The following is a 19,621-nucleotide window of genomic DNA, read 5'->3' on the forward strand; positions in this document are numbered from 1 at the left end:
GGTTGCGTTGTTTCATCACAGAGTTCCTATGGCCACCTCCTGTCTCCATCATCAGATCAGTTCGACAGTACCATATTATTGTATTGTCATCAGAACTACATACAGCTGCCAATTTTGATGACGCTACAATCCTTGGAAGATGGTTAAATTAGTTACCTTAGATTCCATTACAGTTAGTTACATACAGGTCGACCTAATAAAAGCTTGTTAAAAACAACATAAAATTATTGTCTTTTCAAAATACTGTCACTTGAAACTGACCTCAAATGAAAATATTTATACATTTTGTTACGTAGGAAACTGATATAAAAATACTTGTTTTAAGGTTCATAATTCACCATCCATTCGACATTCGAAAACACTTATTGGGCATACAGCTCAGGAGTAGGCTGTAATAGGGTGATGAATAAAATATCCGTATCATTTTAAGTATCTATACAGTAGAACCTCGATTACACGAGCCTCCATTTTCCGTACTCTCAAGTGTCCGTACATTTTCAGGTGTTTTAACGTTAATTTGTACGTCACGTTTTAATATACTGTAGGTACTACCTATTTTTATGTCAAAATATATTGTTTTTGTTTGATCGCGTCCCAAAAAAGCCACGTTTCGCTTATCCGAACTAGTCTTGGACCCAATTAGTTTGGATAATCGAGGTTCAACACTGTATTCTAATTTTAATATCGTAATTAAATAATAATTCAAACCTTTTTAGAAGAGCACTCGACTCGAGGAAGCAAAAAGTTTTGAAGCTCAGAAGTTCATTAACAAAATAAGCAATTTGACTAAAAGCATGCTCCTATTGAGGTAAAAAGCTATTAGAAAGTTATGGAGTGTTCTTGACGATTATTTACGTGTTATACCTACTTGTAACCTCCTTTAGACTCTGAATTCTGTATTATATTTATCTTCATCTAATTTCATTTCAATCTGATTAAAAATACGTCGCGCTCGCATTAAAACATTGTGTTACGTATGGAAGCGAGTGAGGACGAGCGAATTCAATTTTAATCTTATATTAGTACGACAAATATTTATTTGAGAATAGTCCTTCCATTACCCGAACTCACCCCTCCACTCCCCTGTAACCTCATCTAATATAATAACTTAGGGATTTATGTTAAGGGGGTAAGGTTCAAATTTGCATGCATAATTGTATCCTTCGTACTCTCCGGGTGTAGGCTCGATGAGCCTGGAATTGTTTTGATAACCGCACTGTTTTCCACATTACTTAATTAAAATCTATAGATAACTATCAATACCAATATGGTCCTGTCTTAGTTATCAACATTATGGCAGTTTGTTAAAAATTCGTTTAAAGTGCAGGGGGACAATTTCGACTGCGGGATAATTCCGACTGCGGGATAATTCCGACTGCGGGATAATTCCGACTGCGGGATAATTTCAACTAATCGAAATATCTTCCATGTTTTACATTATTAAGTAGAGTCACACACAGCATACACAACATATATGGCACTCTAGTTAATAATGTAAAATATGGAAGATATCTCGATTAGTTGAAATTATCTCGCAGTCGAAATTGCCGCCCCTTACAGTATGTAATGTATAGAAGACACGTAGTGTATGTATAGATGGTGCATGTGTCTACATTATTATTTATTATTGGCACTTAGGCAGTAGATAAAATTTTTGTTTAATCATAAATATGATTATAGTACCTACCCAAACAGAAACCAGGTACAAATCCATCCCTAACGAGTAAATTACATTAAACCAATTCAAATATAGATACCTAGTTAATATTTTGAAACCGCCGGTGTACAATAATGAAGTACCCCGCGACCATGTGGGTTACATAGCGCACGTAAAATTCAATTTGAAACGTATCCAACGGTCCTGGAAATTTGTACCGCGTTCCTAATTTGGACCGTATTGTTGGAGGGAAGAAGAGAAAATTGATTGAAGTTGTATTTTAGGCACTTCGTCAGCTAATGGGATAATCCGGCTAGGTTCAGCATTTTTGTTGATGTTGAATTTTAAGTCTGGATATAGCTGTGTTTTTGTGGCATTTTAAGACTGGACTTAAATTAGAAATATGATTCTAAAAGTTGATGGTGCGATGTCTTACTGTTTGAAAAGTGGCTAAGCTTTATTTGCCCTTAATTGCAGTAAAATAAAATTCTATTCTTAATGAGGAAAATAAAAAAAAACAAAGGAGAAACAAGAAGAAATTAATGAGAGTAAAAATTTAATTGGCACTTATTGTATAACGAAACCCTGTCATCGTTTGTTGTCGCTTAGTGTCGGCGTCATAGATTACCTACCAATGGACTTTGTATCATTGTGGAACAGAAATACGCTGACAAAACATTTTTGGGAATATTTTTCATACTTACACGGGTTTTACAAAATATCATTAAACATTAAAACTACAATCATTTCACTGAAACAAAACTTAGCGACGTCTTCAAAATATACTCCTTTGGCTTTTTGATACACAAACGCAAACGTTGCACAGTAATAAATCTATGTCAATATATTTTTGGGCTAACCTGTAGTTTCCTATTAAATGGTTACTATAAGTAGCCCAACGAATCGTACATAATGCGTTTACCTACGTGTAAAGAAGCGCACATATCGACGTGAAGACACAATGCACGTTTGTTGTCGGGGTCATTCCAACGCAAAAATTAAAAGTCATATCTTCTGTTTTGCGAAAATAAAGAAGATTTAAGACCTACTTTTTAACTTAGGTACTTATGTCGCCTAAAATTACTCCAAGTGTCTGTGTGATTTTGGGTGGGTCTCATTTGTTACGTGTATACCTATAAGTAATAGACTTCGTATGCACAGAAAAGATAAATAGGACCTAACTCGGTATATGAACTCGATATGCTCGATCTAGAAGCAAGTGGTCTGTGGCAGGGGCTCAGCACGGCGCTTAGCAAACAATTGTTGCGTTGCGTACGAGCCTTGTTCAACGCAATTTATACGACAATTTAGAAGCAATTAGCGTCGCCGTTTCTTTACAACGCGTCTAATTTGTGTAGGATCTTTTTTTTTTACGGAAAATACAGCGTTTGTATCCATTTCACACACGATTCCTGTTTATGTACAAATATTAATTGTGCTTAAAAGACAGTGATGTGCTAGTCTGAACACTTTTGTTTTCATTTTGATATACAGTCGAGAATAAAAGTAACTAAGCGAAGGAAGTGTTCAAATGATATTGTTACAACATCATTTAGGTTTATATTCGATAAATTATTCTCTGATGAAACTATTCCCTGAAATACTGCGTGTTTGCTGTATAGATTGCAAGTGTATCTTTCTAGACATGTTAGAACTAGCTAAATTATAAATAAAAACTTATGTCTGGTACGCATTAAGCTTGCCGCAAGCCACTTTGGCCCCTGCTTAGTCTTAGTAGGTACTTGCCCCAGTCGCCCGATTCAGATATAAAAAATCTGTTACGGTATAGATTTTATTTTGATACGACGAAGATCACTCATGTTTGATTAGTGCATGCAAGTGAAAGTCGTGCGTGAGATTAGCGCCAATCAAAAAGGTGCGTATTAAAACCAGTAACCGTAACAAGTTTGTAAATTAGAATCGATTCCAGTACTTGCGTGTATGTAGGAATAATTCCAATGGCGCCGTGTTGTAATCTTCTTACTCGTACCAACACGAAGAGCCGATTAAGTGAATAAAAGTATAGAAGCGGGCTTCGCGAACTTTTAAAGCCGTATAATTAAAAGGAATGTACGTACTTTTCATTATGTTGAACAGTAAATGCATTATCTCTGCTTTTCAGGCTTTTCATAGGTTGATAAAGTGCATGGTTATTTGTTTAAAATTTATTAAGTAACTTTCCTCTGCTCGCGACCCGCATATCAGTCGTTAAACTGTACGACTACCACCAGTTTCACACTGACATGTTCGCTAGCGTGTGCGTAACTTACTTTCTGTACATCTCGCTCGTACTACGAGAGTACGAGTAAGATACATAGAAAGTAAGTTACGCAGACGTTAGCATTCGCTATAGGTATTCACCTATGTCAGTTTGACACTGGTAAGGCAGTCAAGGTAAGGCTACTGCTCGCAACTGTTTACTAACAGGCCTATTCGGATTTCGAGATAATCACAAGATCTTGAGACGATTTAGAGATCAACTAGATCTACATTAGATATCGACTAGATGTGACTTGGATAACTAAGTCATAACTTGTCGAAATCGTTCAAGAGTACCTCCAGAATCACGGAAACGTCAAATTTGACATATTTATCTTACAAATATCTTTAAATTATCCGTATCGTAACTTGTTGAAGTCTAGTAGAAATCTACTTCATTTTCCGAATCGAGCCGTTAGTACATTCGTATTTAACTACATTGCATAGGGAATGAATTCCGAAATAAAAAAAGCCGGCCAAGTGCGAGTCGGACTCGCGTTCCAAGGGTTCCGTACATTAAGTCCGACTCCGACATTTCTAATAGGTTTTCCTGTCATCTATAAGTAAGTTTGTCACGCTTTTTCACGGCTCATAGGGAATAAGTTCGCAATTGACGAAAAGGTATATTTTAAGAAAAAAAAACAGCAAATGTTATAAATTGTTATTTATTTATACAAAAATGCCAGAACATACTATTAGGACCACATCATTGTTGACAACTACAACATATTCATATAAAGTCAGTTTCAATGTTAAACTCTATGTAATAGAATCAACGGAAAATGGAAACGTTTACAAATACTATAGTTACAAAATTAATTCTAGTTTAACATAGCGACGGTAATTTACAATTTGATTTATTTGTAAATAAATTGACAGCAATAGCTTTATCTTATGTTAAACTTTATATAGGTTATATTCGTCTATTAGTTATTTACATTCACACAACCGAGTTTATTAAAATAAATAGTATTTTCTACAAGCGCCAATTATTATTTACAATTCTCCTAACAATTTATTGTAAATCATCTACTTTGGCTCAAAAATGTATAGGCCGAATCTAACATAGTTGATACATTTCAAATATCAAATTTTCATTTAAAACGAAATATATCATCGAGATTAAACATGCGTAACGTATTTTAAGAAAATATTAAAATTATTATACTTTATACAAAAGAAATCTCTTTAAAATCTTACTCAGGGTAAAAATTTATGTTATTAGTAATTATCATTTTTCAATAATTGGAATCTTGAAAAGCTAAGATAGTACTTAGGCCGTAAAATTATATTAATTAGCACAAAAAGAGCAAACAGGGGAAGGCAATCGGTATAATGCGACTTTTCATTCGCATTCATAAACGTGAATTAAAAATAAAATTGCATAAAACGCATACACACACACATTACTCGTATAACACTTACACACGTATATACGGCTACAAACCACTTTTAAAGGAACAGATTATTGTCTTTCATGTTCTATGTGACTCATTATTATATTTAAAGGTATCAGGTGCTTTTGAACAGTCAATTAAGTACTAAAAAAAATATTATTTTTATTTCAAGTATTAAGAATTTTCCAGAGCGCGGCGCGCTCATTCTTTCTTCCGTGGAATATTCGGACACCATAAATTACATAAGTGGTTCCTGTGTCAGTATTACAAAATAACAATAATTTTGGGCTGGAACGATAATGACTCCGATAAGACCTTCTTATATTTCGGCATTTAAAAAAAGTTGGTATAAAATTAAGTAGTTCGGAATAGGCTCAAAGCACCTATAACCTCTGTGTATAACAGCTTTAATCCCACGTATATGAATACGAACTCCGCAATTACTTAGAATGTCGTTGAATATCAAATATCGTTACAAATTCACAAGAGCTAGCGCTGATTCTCTATGAAAATATTGACATAACAGTTACATCCCGCGTTGGCTCTTATAAATCGAACTCAAGGTAAAAATTAATATTTTACACGCAACTTTCCGGTCCTGGCAAATTCTCTGCTAAAACATGCTCTCTTCTTCTCGTATTGCCTTTCCCTTTACTCCTATGTAAAGTCGAAGTCGCCAAACTACTAGAACTTAGAGTCGGCCCGCTTAGAGTCAGCGTCTGACTACCAAACGGCGATCCAACATTGCCGTTGGGGCACACAAAGTTGGGGCTCCCGAGAGTGGGGCTGTTAGTAACTACGAAATTAGACCTAAAATTATTAGCTAACGCCGATTGAGCTAGGTTCTGGTTTAGAACGTCTTCTTGTCTACTGCTCGGCATGTCGCTGCCGGGTGTAAGCTGTTGATATAAAAGAATCTATAAGTATACAAAATAATAAATAAATATTATAAGGACATTCTTACACAAATTGGCTAAGTCCCACGGTAAGCTCAAGAAAGCTTGTGTTGTAAAAACAACGATAAATATAATATACAAATACTTAAATACATAGAAAACATCCATGACTCGGGGACAAATATCTGTTCTCGTCACACAAATAAATGCCCTTATCGGGATTCGAACCCAGGACCATTGGCTTCACAGGCAGGGTCACTACACATTAGGCCAGACCGGTCGTCAAAATGAGTGAAAACTTTAAAAAGTATGATCAATTAAGTCTATACCATTAATTTATCTATCCCAATTTCATTTTCATATTAGGTATAGTTAGCCGACATTAAATTTCGCGGTTGTTTGTTGCCTTAAACGCATACGATCAACGGAATGCAGGAAAAATTACAATGATTAGATTATCTGTTGTAAAATGGTGTATGGCAAACGCATGGCGTTTAACGCTGCGTTTCAGTACACCTTATAAAACAAAGTCCCCGCCGCGTCTGTTTGTGTGTAGGTATTTTCGCGATAAACTCGTAAACTACTGAACGGATTTTCATGCGGTTTTCATCTATCAATAGTGATTCTTAAGGAAGGTTTAGGTGTATAATTTGTTAAGGTTTTGTGTAACCCGTGCAAAGCCGGGGCGGGGCGCTAGTATCGCATAAAACAACCGCGCGCTTAAAATAATTAAAACCTAAATATTTTGAGATTTATGAGTTAAATTACCTGCTGTGGGTGTCCAGCGCTGTCAAGAAGAGCCAAGTCTTCTGCTGAAAATACTGCACCCGCTTTGGTCCAGTCTCCTGCAAAACAATATTCAAGCTAAATCACACATGTAGGTTTTGTAGGTGCCTACCTGTAGTTCAAAAGAAGATATTAAGTCCCGAAATTTAAAATTGTAGCTAAGTAAAATCCACACTGCGGGTGCCATAGCTTACACGTGAACACTCTGTTCCACAAATTTGCAAAACTTTATTAGAATTTCTTTCTACATATATTTACTTTTAGTGTTTCAATTATAACGCATTTTCTTGGGGCTCCCGAGAGTGGGGAGATTGAAAAATTGGAGAAATCAGATTTAGGACAATTAAACTAACTAAGTACCTAATTGAACTATATCTTTACCTCGGACTTCTTTTATGCTAGGCCACTCATCCGCTTCTTCCGCAGTTGGTGGGACGTTTTGGTTTTCACAATCTAGAAAAAAGATGTTATCTGAAATATCAAGGACTTATAATTTAACGATTTGTAACAATTATTGTTCAATTGGTACAGGAATAATATTCAATGAGTTTAAAAACATCGGCTGATTATTTGCGATAATGCCAGGCAAAAAGTATCAGGCTTTCGGCTGTCCATAAGATCAATTCCTAATTAACCTTTATGTATCAAAGCAGTACCATTTTTATAACCGGTATTATTTCCCGGGGGTCATAAAGCTGAATCTACCTCATTACTAAAGTCAGGATTGTGTACTTGGATATAATGGATATTTTGGGATCACTTCACTCAAAATCAGGTAATTGAGGTAATTCAATTTTTTGTCGCTAGGTATGCACAGGATTCCGCAATAGGGATGCCGAGTTGATGACAAACGTTAAATTTTATAACAAAATCTATTTAAATGAGGAAAATGAGCATCTTAATGTTTTGAACACTTAACAACATATATGGAACGGATAAATAAATAAATATTAGGGGACATCTTACACAGATCAACCTAGCCCCAAACTAAGCAAAGCTTGTACTATGGGTGCTAGGCGACGATATACATACTTATATACTTAGATAAATACATACTTATATACATAGAAAACACCCCTGACTCAGGAACAAATATTAGTGTTCATCACACAAATAAATGCCCTTACTGGGATTCGAACCCAGGACCATCGGCTTCGCAGGCAGGGTCACTACCCACTAGGCCAGAGCGGTCGTCAAAAACAATATTAAAAATAAAAAATATTTTTTTATACCGCCGCCGCCGCACTTAAATATATAGAACGCGGCAAAGGCTATGCCGCTGATGGCAGCTATGATAACAGAAGTGTGGGTATACCTGGGGCATTCAATATGTCTGGCTGCGGCTCGGGCGTCTTCAGCTCAGGCGACGGTTTGATGGTGTACGCCACCACGTACCGCCTTCCGCCATCGCTCAACTCCAACATGTCGCCCGGAGGATGCTTATGCGGCGGTCGAGCGCGCCGCCGCCGTGCACAGAGCGCTGCGAAGGCTATGCCGCCGATGGCTAGGGCGGCGCCGAGCGCGGCGGCGACGACAACGCCGAGGGTGATACCACCCATCGCGCTTTTGCCATCTGGGAAAAGTAGACATGATTGTAGGGATGATAAAAACCTCCAATAATGGTATGTATCGGCTAAATACCCCTTTTATCAAAAGGTATGCTAATATTTATTTAAAACACTAAGGGCCCCCCCACATCTGGCGTCTTGCGAGCGTCGGCGTCGGTCAGCGCTATGGAAAATGACGTCGCTGCGCAGTTGCGTCGACGTCGCGTCGACGTTGGGTCATAGAGTTGTAGACGCCGACGAGACGCCGACGCTCGCAAGACGCCAGATGTGGGGGGGCCCTTACTGCTTGCTTCAGTGTTGTAAAGGGGTTTGTTTGACAATAAATTTGGTAATGTATTTATTCGATCGCTGACCTTAGTGCACGTGTATTTTCCTATGCGTGTGGGTAATAAATTAATAATATTATGCATAAACTAAAACATACAAATGCCATAATCGCGCACGGATTGTTCAACATATATGACAAAATCAACGCGTCTGATGCTAAACACAATCCTTGATTAAACATTAAACCTCGTTAAAACGGCGCTGATAAAAAGTGTAAACATGTATCAATTAATATATGAAAGCGCCAAAACTACGAACGGATTGTCATAACACGATCAACGCGGCGGAGAGCTAAACACAATCCATCAACACGTGTCGGACATGAGCCCCGCGTCGTCGGTCACAGTCACCGGCGACACACGGAACGAATGTCACGTTATTTGCAATGTTATTAAACGATGATGTATGAGCCAATTTTCAGTTAATTAAACCAATGGTTTTCGATTTTACATTATGGTTTTTTGCTCAAATTGTTTTTGACAAAGGTAAAATAATTCGTTTATTTACAATTATATCCTCTTTGGAATTAAGATTTTAATAAATAAATGGCTCGGAATTAGCAGAGTGCATCTAATTTGAAAAAAAAAGCTCTTTAATATTTGACAAATTACCCAATATAATTCCAATAAACCAGATAAATGATACTCGTTTCTCTCTTTGTGATATTAATGGTATGATAAAACGCAGGGCAACCAATTGAGGTTTATAATATCACTTAAATCTTTATAAGCGGTTCAGCCGCTAATTTCATAATTTTCCGAATTCAAACAATAAAGTGCTATTGCAATTAAATAATTAATAAGCAATTCCAGAGTCTGCGCTAATTACTTAAAGCTTTTCGAACACTTTCGATTAAATCCTGACCATTCGCTGTTTGAAACTTTGCTTTTAGGGCAGCCAACTTCATTATTTCAAAGGGCTTAGGAGCTTAATGTTATCTGTCACACATTTTAAATGATATTAGTTACAACTAAAATATTACATGTGAGGTCAGATGGTGGGTCAGTAGTAAAGTAAGTACATACCTACGTATTCATTTGCGAAATAAGTACAGGTCGAAAATACAGTCAAGTGCATGTAGCTTTTGTCGTAGGCTATTTTTTACGCTTGGAATAAAATAAATAAAGTTTCCTTTCAGGCAAAAAGTATATACATTCGTACGTGTACGATTGGCTAAATTTAAATTGTATTTTGATATAGGTGTACCTATATCAAAATACAATTAGCCATTTAATTAGGACTACCTTTCCTTAAAGAGTCCTTATTCTTATTTAGTTATTTGTATAATTATATAATTGATTCTAGCCTTATAAGCCAAATTTTAAATCAAATTTAATTTATTTTTCGTAATTGTAAGTACTTTAAGGGTTCTATACCAATTGGTTCAAAGAACCATTATTTTAACAAATAATCAGCAGATTTGTATAAAATAAAAGTCTAAGCACCAAGTTGCCAGTTTTACTAGCTAAATATTTTGGTTGTAAAATTAAAATAACTTGATGGTATTTGGTAACATAGTTTTACATTAACAAGTATCGTTGTTTACAATTTAATATAAGACTTAACAAGCACTACTGTTGTAGATAATCAGCGCAAACAATATACAATGATAACCGCCGCTCCGTCCACATTCTCGGTTGTACCTTAATTAATGTTCATATTAAATATTCAAAGGCAGGAAACCGGAACTTGCGTAGTAATTATTATTAAATTTATGCCGGTACTGACAACAACACTGCTAACTGTACATCGGTGGACCTTATTACAAAAGGCATAAGGTCCACAGATGCACAGTTAACAGTGTGGGCGATGATACTCAATGGAGATTTGAGGGAAGTTGGCGTTTGCATTCATCGCAGTAATATGGTTTTTATTACGAATGACCTGTGAAACATACTTTCGGCAATTTAGCGTTTTCCAATGAAAAGACACGTTAAGATCGCGTAGACTTTTTCTAATGCTAAAAAAACGAACTTATAGGAGAAAGCAATGCTGCGTTGATTCGCAGTCAACAACGTTAGCGAATAGCTACTTTATATCCGTGAAATACGGCACAGTTTGCCTTACCAGTCCTCCTGGCAGCATCGTTGAAAGCGATATTCTCAAGCAAGGTCTTCTCTGACTCCCCCTTGAGGTTCCTCGCGAAGATGAGCAGGTTGAAGGTGGCGCCTTCCATCTCGCCGCCGGAAGACAATTGTGATAGGTCCAGCTTGAATGTCACCAGGCCATCTGTGGAATATGATACCTAACGATAAGATCCGTGATCAAACTATACTTATGGCCAAATTAAGAGGAACGCACAAAAAGGTTTCATTACTGGATTACAACACCTGACGTAATTTCAAATTTGGTATTTAAACCCTTTCTTTGCGTTGCTCTAAATTTGTCCATGAGTGTAGTAGGGTGCAAAAAATAGCTTTTATGTAGTTTGTAGTATGCAGCAGTCACGTGGGGTATAGTTGAATCATCGAGAGCGTGGAATTGCATATGTAGTAGTATTGTTTGTTTACAGGCATTCTATATTTGAATTTTCTATTTTCTTGTACTATCAGCATACAACCACTACAAATGCAATTCCATCTTCTCGATAATTCAACTATAAGAGAAACATACTCTATTTTTCTCGGGGCAAGAGTAGGCGTTTGAGGAAAGTACTTCTACGTAAATATTATTAAGTTAATTTCATGTATGCATAAGTTTTAGTTTTTAATATCTTTAAGTACCTCTATCTCTGTTTATTTTCCCTACAAATGTGTGCCTCTTGCCCCATAATTTTTCTTACCCCACCTAACTATATTTCTCTGCAGCCTAACTGTGCGGTACGAGGTACCACTTAAAAATGGTGCATCTCGAAAATAATCTGGTTGGTAGGACAGAAATCGTTAAAAAAAAAAACAGATATTAGAGGAACTTATTAATACAAAACGGCAAATTCTTTAGAAAAAAAAAACGTGTATTGTTTCATAATTCTACACTCTTACCACCTTTTACTACAACGTTTTATTATTATTTTCGTCTTTTTTGGTCATAATCATAATATGTATTACAAAATACATAAAATATGCAAAGCAAAAACAACGAAAAATGTGTATTACCTACAATTTTAATCGTAGAACTGTTAACTGTACTACCTGTTTTTCAGTTCACCAACTTATTTTATAGTTCGTCGGCTATCAAGTTTATAGCCGTTGAAATTGTTATGGCTCCCTATGGAAACTCGTAATCAAAATAACTACCCTTTTATACCCCTTTTGCTCCAAAATGGATGACGGAGATTTTTATTCAATGATGTAAACTTAAACATAATGTTTTCTCGAATAAAAAAACATCTATTTATCGTCATGTTTATAAGATTACTAGTTTATATGGTATGACCTCTGTGCCTTGCCACTTAGTGCTCGATTGGAACTGGATAAGATTTGTTCATCTTAAATCAATTAGCTAACGATATCTCTAAAATTAATTAAAAATATAGATTGAAATTAGAATAGGTGGCCTACCGCGAAACGCGAAAATGAAAATTTTGTTATCTGCCTCTCTATCGATCGAAGAGTGATAGAGAAAACAGAAACCGAACTTTAGATTTACGTGTTTCGCGGTAGGCTCTGTGATTGTGCTAGTGACGCCCTCTACGCAGAGTTTTGGGTAATATTCCCTATTGCCAGTTTGGAGTGAGCACTTGCTTCAAGTGCACACACTCGCATACAAATGACACTTACCAGTGTCATTAACGCTAGTATTGAAGTGGGCCCTGCCGCTGATTGGATCCAAGGCCTCCAATAGGAAAGTTTGCGGCAGTCCGCCATCATAGCCGGCCACGCAGCGCACGCGCAGATAACCTCCATCGGCGCTATTTCCCATTTAGAGTAATCAGTTGATTGTAGTACACACATGCACAATAAATGGCACTCAACTGTGTCATTAACGCTAGTATTGAAGCGAGCCCTGCCGCTGAGCGGATCCAAGGCCTCCAATAGGAAAGTTTGCGGCAGTCCGCCATCATAGCCGGCCACGCAGCGCACGCGCAGATACCCTCCATCGGCGCTATTTCCCATTTATAGCGATCACTTGATTCAAGTACACACATGCACAATAAATGCCACTCACCTGTGCCATTAACACTAGTATTGAAGCCGGCCCTCCGGCTGAGCGGATCCAAGGCCTCCAATAGGAAAGTTTGCGGCAGTCCGCCATCATAGCCGGCCACGCATCGCAGATAACCTCCATCGGCGCTATTTTCCATTTAGAGCGTTCACTTGATTGAAGTAAACACATGCACAATAAATGCCACTCACCTGTGTCATTAACGCTAGTATTGAAGCGGGCCCTGCCGCTGACCGGATCCAAGGCCTCCAATAGGAAAGTCTGCGGCAGTCCGCCATCATAGCCGGCCATGCAGCGCACGCGCAGATACCCTCCATCGGCGCTATTTCCCATTTATAGCGATCACTTGATTCAAGTACACACATGCACAATAAATGCCACTCACCTGTGCCATTAACACTAGTATTGAAGCCGGCCCTCCGGCTGAGCGGATCCAAGGCCTCCAATAGGAAAGTTTGCGGCAGTCCGCCATCATAGCCGGCCACGCAGCGCACGCGCAGATACCCTCCATCGGCGCTATTTCCCATTTATAGCGATCACTTGATTCAAGTACACACATGCACAATAAATGCCACTCACCTGTGCCATTAACACTAGTATTGAAGCCGGCCCTCCGGCTGAGCGGATCCAAGGCCTCCAATAGGAAAGTTTGCGGCAGTCCGCCATCATAGCCGGCCACGCATCGCAGATAACCTCCATCGGCGCTATTTTCCATTTAGAGCGTTCACTTGATTGAAGTAAACACATGCACAATAAATGCCACTCACCTGTGTCATTAACGCTAGTATTGAAGCGGGCCCTGCCGCTGACCGGATCCAAGGCCTCCAATAGGAAAGTCTGCGGCAGTCCGCCATCATAGCCGGCCATGCAGCGCACGCGCAGATACCCTCCATCGGCGCTATTTCCCATTTATAGCGATCACTTGATTCAAGTACACACATGCACAATAAATGCCACTCACCTGTGCCATTAACACTAGTATTGAAGCCGGCCCTCCGGCTGAGCGGATCCAAGGCCTCCAATAGGAAAGTTTGCGGCAGTCCGCCATCATAGCCGGCCACGCATCGCAGATAACCTCCATCGGCGCTATTTTCCATTTAGAGCGTTCACTTGATTGAAGTAAACACATGCACAATAAATGCCACTCACCTGTGTCATTAACGCTAGTATTGAAGCGGGCCCTGCCGCTGACCGGATCCAAGGCCTCCAATAGGAAAGTCTGCGGCAGTCCGCCATCATAGCCGGCCATGCAGCGCACGCGCAGATACCCTCCATCGGCGCTATGTCCCATTTAGAGCGATCACTTGATTGAAGTACACACAAGCACAATAAATGCCACTCACCTGTGTCATTAACGCTAGTATTGAAGCGGGCCCTCCCGCTGAGCGGATCCAAGGCCTCCAATAGGAAAATCTGCGGCAGTCCGCCATCATAGCCGGCCACGCAGCGCACGCGCAGCCAGCCGCCGTCGGCGCTGTTGTTGCCCGTTTGGAGCGAGCAGTTGCGCGGCGCGCTGGGGCGCGCTGAGAATGACAAAACTTTATTCGACAACTATTAAACCAACCATGCTGAGTCTGGACCATTTCGTGGCTAATATTACTTGTTATGTTATGTAATGATATGCGTTGTGATGTTATGTGTAAGTTTGTTTTTTGATCTTTTTTTTTAATCTGTTAATTCATTGCCACGAATATACTATTTTCTATTTCTATTAACAAAAAAATAAATAATGGGTCACTCACGTAATTTGGGTTAAATATGTTATGAATATATTTTACTGTTTTACTTATTGTCAGGTTTATCTATGCCAAAATTGCTAATTCAATGCAATTAATACAATGCTTTGTTTCCAAAATCATATGTATGTACCTACAGCGAGTTGCTAATTTGCAGCTCGCTGTGGATAATGATTTTGTGCCGCTGGATTGACGCTGAGAAATGCGATTGCGGAGACCCTCAAACTGTGCACCACATGGTTTTCGAATACCCTATAACCAAATATAACGGGTCACCCATGGATTTCAAAGACCTCACTAGCGACGCCATCTACTATTACTTACGGAATGCTAAATTTAAGTTATGATTTGCATATTAATACTAAACACAGTGTATAATGCCATATGATAGATAAAATAAATAACCCCTAATTCTTAATATGATGAATATTTATTGCTAACTAAATAAATAAAAAATCCGTATCATAATACCTACAGCTTTGATTGGGTGCCTGTGTCGAATAAATTGTATAAACCTTCAGAAGCTCTTTATGTAAATCCTAACCATTATAACTTTAGCATGCAATAAAACAGAACATCTTCAAAACTATTTAACCTTACAACGAGTTTCTTCACATTAACTACATTTGGGGCTCTAAGCATTGTTCTCCCGAAAGTACAAAATAACATAAAAAAAGAAATAGAAATAATAAACACAGCACATGCGTTTTATTCAGATAGCTTACCAAGCATGAGCGAATCGACGTTCTGATACAAATTCATACAATATTTGATTCTATATGTGTAAAATTTTAAAAAGACCTCAAACTCGATATATTATTTATATTTTTGTGTAGACGGATCCCCAGCTAACTGCATCGCGTTTGCACACATTATAAGCGATTATCTTATTACACGTACTTAAAATTATTCCCTCAGAGGGATCATGAGCAAGGGGCGACATTTCAACGCGCTACACATATAACAAACGCGCAGATATTAAACTCAGTGCGGAAAGCGGCGAATTTCGTTGCACCGCCGCACCCAACTCATATTTCCACTTGCAACTGTGACGTGGAGTTAGAGAGATCACTATTTTCAAAGAAAATGTAGAAATTATGATTGAAAAAATACGGAATTAGTACATTTACTGTTAAATAATTTTAAAAGTATTAAGCTTAAAATAACAGCGATAACTTATTTGCAGAGGATGGTCCATGCGGAAATAATCATTTACTCTGGTTTTTGGTGAGCTGGGAAGTAACATCCTGTAGGATGTAGAGAGAGGGTAATATAGAGAACTTTCACCAGGCGGGTGTTTGTCTTGGGGCCCGAAGTCCGGTGAGAGCTTTTAGGGGTTGTATTTGTATCATTTGCGCGATGTAAGAGTTGTATGGCGCTTCATACAAGGTTGCACTATTCGTATAAAAGAGGCTCTACTAATGCCATCTGTTAGTTCTTGTGGCACCCGTTGACAGACAGAGAGGAGATGCCATTAACCACAAACATAACAGCCCGATGGACCCGAGTGCTTCAGGGAATAATCGGTCTAGGTCTTTGTTTATGGCGTGTCTTCGACTACTTTCAAATTTAAATGACGTATATTATCCGGGAGCTAGTTCCTGCTACTTCAAGGGTTAACGAGTACCTACCTAGCTGGAGAGGTAATGTCACGCCATCACAAGACAGAGAATGAAGAACTTTGGAGCAATCTATCTGGAACCGAAGGAATTCATAATCGCTGCCCTTGAACTCCATAGAGATGGTCGAAAAAGCTTTTAGAGTAGGCAAAAGGTACTACTTAGATCTTAAGGGGACGATTACACAAAAGATGCCGATAGGTTGAAGTGTATACGTAAAGGACCCCCGAATCAATAAGATAGGATAACTGCGGAAGACGCGAAAAACATATGCCCTTTGGGTCTTCGTCTTCCCCATTATCTTCGCGCTAGGAGTTCATTGTATCCCATATAAATAGTTATGCGGTCCAGTTATAGTATAAAGGTTTTAATAAACTGCTAGTCACATCCAGTTGCTCCGGCGGCCGTGTGCAGTTGAGTTATGAGATTTGGCGTGAGCGACTAAAAGCCGCAGGCCGAAATTAGAAAACGTGCAGCCAATTCAACTCTTGCGTTGTTGATTCAAATGGCTCTCTGACTGGTATTTGTTGCCTACAATCTATTGACCTTTAGCCCGCAATTAAACAGCAATGCGGTTAGTGAAGACATTTTACCTAACGGCTTAAGATTGTGTAAATTGAGTTAAATTTCGAAAAAAGCTTATGATCAAAGTAAACCAAAGGAAATTAGTCGAACTTTTAATTTTACTATCCTCCTCTTATAGAATGTTTTTTAACACACTTGCGAAGAGAAAATAATATTTTAAACGAAATACAAATATATTTTTATTGTTTGTCGTAAAAACATCAAGGACAGAGACCTACTTATTCGGCATACAGCCAGCCACGCATGAAGATTGTCAAAAAAGTTATAAACAGGCATACATTTTTGTTATAGAAACAAATAATAAATATTAGTATTTTAAAGTAAATTCATTACGCGGAAACTTGGGGAGAATATAAGTGAGTTTGTTTAACATTTTGGCTTTGTACTCTTTAGTTTTAAATAGGTATAGTGTATAGTGTATGGCTTAGTGTAGGTAGGTATAGTGTATGGCTTAGTGTAGGTAGGTATAGTGTATGGCTTAGTGTAGGTAGGTAATGTGTATGGCTTAGTGTAGGTAGGTATAGTGTATGGCTTCTACAACCAGGGCACTTTGCCATTGTCTAAAACTGTCTATTGCCTAACAACTAAAAGTCCTCACGTAGGTATGTACTTAGTCCAATGCCCATTTCATGCACAGCAGGTGCAATAGGAGACTACCTACATTGACACAAAGTGAATTTAAGTCCACATGCCAAGCTCGGACGTGCAGTTATTGTAGTAAAATAAGAATAGGTCCAGTTTATGTAACTTACACAGTTGAATTTTGATATTAATTAAACGTTTATTAGTATATGTATCTACTTATATACCGTTTCGTTTTGTTGTAACCTACCTAGTCCTACTCATCATCATCATCACCATCATCATCATCATCATCATCATCATCATCATCATCATCATCATCATCATCATCATCTTCACCCCTACTACAAATTCCAAAAGGTTAAAAATCCTTCCTGAAAAATCTTTCAAGATAAATTTGATCTGGGTACCTATCTTATCGAGTGAATGGAGGAAAAAACGGTTGGCGATCAAACGTTAAAGTAACATTCAGATGACTACTAGGTATGAGAGCGTTATTGTTGCAGCGTCGACGCGTGCTGGAGTAGAGTACCGGATTAAACGTTCTACTCGCCACGTCAATGCAGTAATGATAACAAAGTAATATAAATCATGGAAATTAACAGGGACTTCACCCACGTCAACGTTTAACAGCAAATCTATTGCAGTCCCCATCCTAATGACACCTTCAAATTATTATCAAACTATATTATCAACTACTAACAAAAGCATAATGATAGTCACCAGCGGGAACAATTTGGAAGACACATGCGTGAATCTGCTTGCCAACGCTATTGGTGCCGCGGCAGCTCAGAGTGCCGTAGTCTCGCTCGCTCTGCGGCTTGTAGCTTAGCTCGCTCGTGCTGCCGTTGGCTGTGCCTGATAATTAAAATAAATATACGTTAGGGGACGATCTTACATGACTTGACCTAGCCCGAAGCAATGGTTGTTTGTTATAAAGTTGCTATTTACCTCTCGTGCTTATGTTGAAGCAGAAGATAAGCAAGCAAAATGTTTTAAATGTAACGCGTGGTATAGGTATTGTAGGGTTTTAAAAGGCAAATACATTTTGCTGTTGAGTTGTATTACTATATTTTTCACCGTTAGATGGTGACACCGCGAGGAAAATATTAAATGTAAACATTTCCTTTGAACATCACAATTTACATCGTATTCAAATTAACTGATATCCAAAAAATACAAACTGCAAGACATTTCGTCGTTCAAAATCATCGTTTAATAATCCAAACAGCCATCTTAGCTAAAGAAACAACTTAAAATTATTCTCAACTTTGTGGTTAAAAAGCAACCAATTCTTACAACTGAGACTAAGAAAATATTCCAAATCAACATATTATATCATTTTTAGTTCAAAAACACCTGAACATCCACTTTAACGTCTTGATAGATGCTTTGTTCAGAAATTTGTGAGCACTTTGACAGCTCCGATATATCTGATGCCGACTGCACAAGTAGGCGAAGAAGGTTGTTGGGATACACGTACCAAACTTGGTAGGCGACACGTCGAGGCTCTCGCCGCTGTTGTTGAACTGCCAGAAGAAGGTAACATCGGGCGGGTTCGCGGTGACCGAACACCGTACCCGTAACGCTTCGTCCATCTGCGCTCCTAGTACTTGAGGCGACGGGTGGGCGCATACTGGGGCGTCTGATCAAGAAAATAAATTACTTACAACGATATAGTACAGTCAGCAGCGATAGTAGCAGATTAAACAACGCACCAAAAGTATCTGCCACCATCTAATACTTTTACACATAGTTATTTTCTATAGTTCTCTTTTTGTTACTAGCTATTAAGGAATGGTAAGATATAAGGTATAATTAAACATTGGGAGACTTATTAGATAGTTTTACTACTAGGTAGGGCTTAATTTAGTACCCCGGCCGCACAGGCTTTAGGTTAGTTTTCGTTCATGTCGTCTCAGATTTGTGAATAAATCAGATTCAGGTAAGGCTGCGCTGGCGTCCAAAAAACTTGGTGTGCTCAATAAAGCGAGGCGATACTTTACTCTGGGGCAAAGACTGCTGCTTTATAAATCGCAAGTCAGACCCCATATGGAGTACTGCTGTCACCTTTGGGCAGGAGCACCTGGATGCCAGCTTGGACC

General features: G+C 38.4%; 1 protein-coding gene across 2 annotated transcripts in view; it reads right to left on the minus strand.

The window, feature by feature from the left end:
* Positions 1-5,537: 5,537 nt before the first annotated feature.
* LOC134799408 (neural cell adhesion molecule 1-like) overlaps positions 5,538-19,621 on the minus strand; it is a 153,011-nt gene continuing 138,927 nt past the window's right edge. Inside the window, exons 11-18 of one of the 2 annotated variants that reach the window (XM_063771803.1) lie at positions 19,000-19,161; positions 18,240-18,374; positions 14,338-14,517; positions 10,958-11,119; positions 8,311-8,568; positions 7,377-7,448; positions 6,978-7,054; positions 5,538-6,212 (exon numbers count right to left, since the gene is read on the minus strand). In XM_063771803.1, the coding sequence (XP_063627873.1) occupies positions 5,892-6,212; positions 6,978-7,054; positions 7,377-7,448; positions 8,311-8,568; positions 10,958-11,119; positions 14,338-14,517; positions 18,240-18,374; positions 19,000-19,161 (1,367 nt within the window). In that variant the 3' untranslated portion in view covers positions 5,538-5,891. Of the gene's footprint in view, positions 6,213-6,977; positions 7,055-7,376; positions 7,467-8,310; positions 8,569-10,957; positions 11,120-14,337; positions 14,518-18,239; positions 18,375-18,999; positions 19,162-19,621 lie in introns of both variants that reach the window. The other variant, XM_063771802.1, reaches the window with a different exon arrangement.

Source organism: Cydia splendana, chromosome 18 (genome assembly GCF_910591565.1).
Source record: "Cydia splendana chromosome 18, ilCydSple1.2, whole genome shotgun sequence".
Lineage (NCBI taxonomy): Eukaryota > Metazoa > Arthropoda > Insecta > Lepidoptera > Tortricidae > Cydia > Cydia splendana.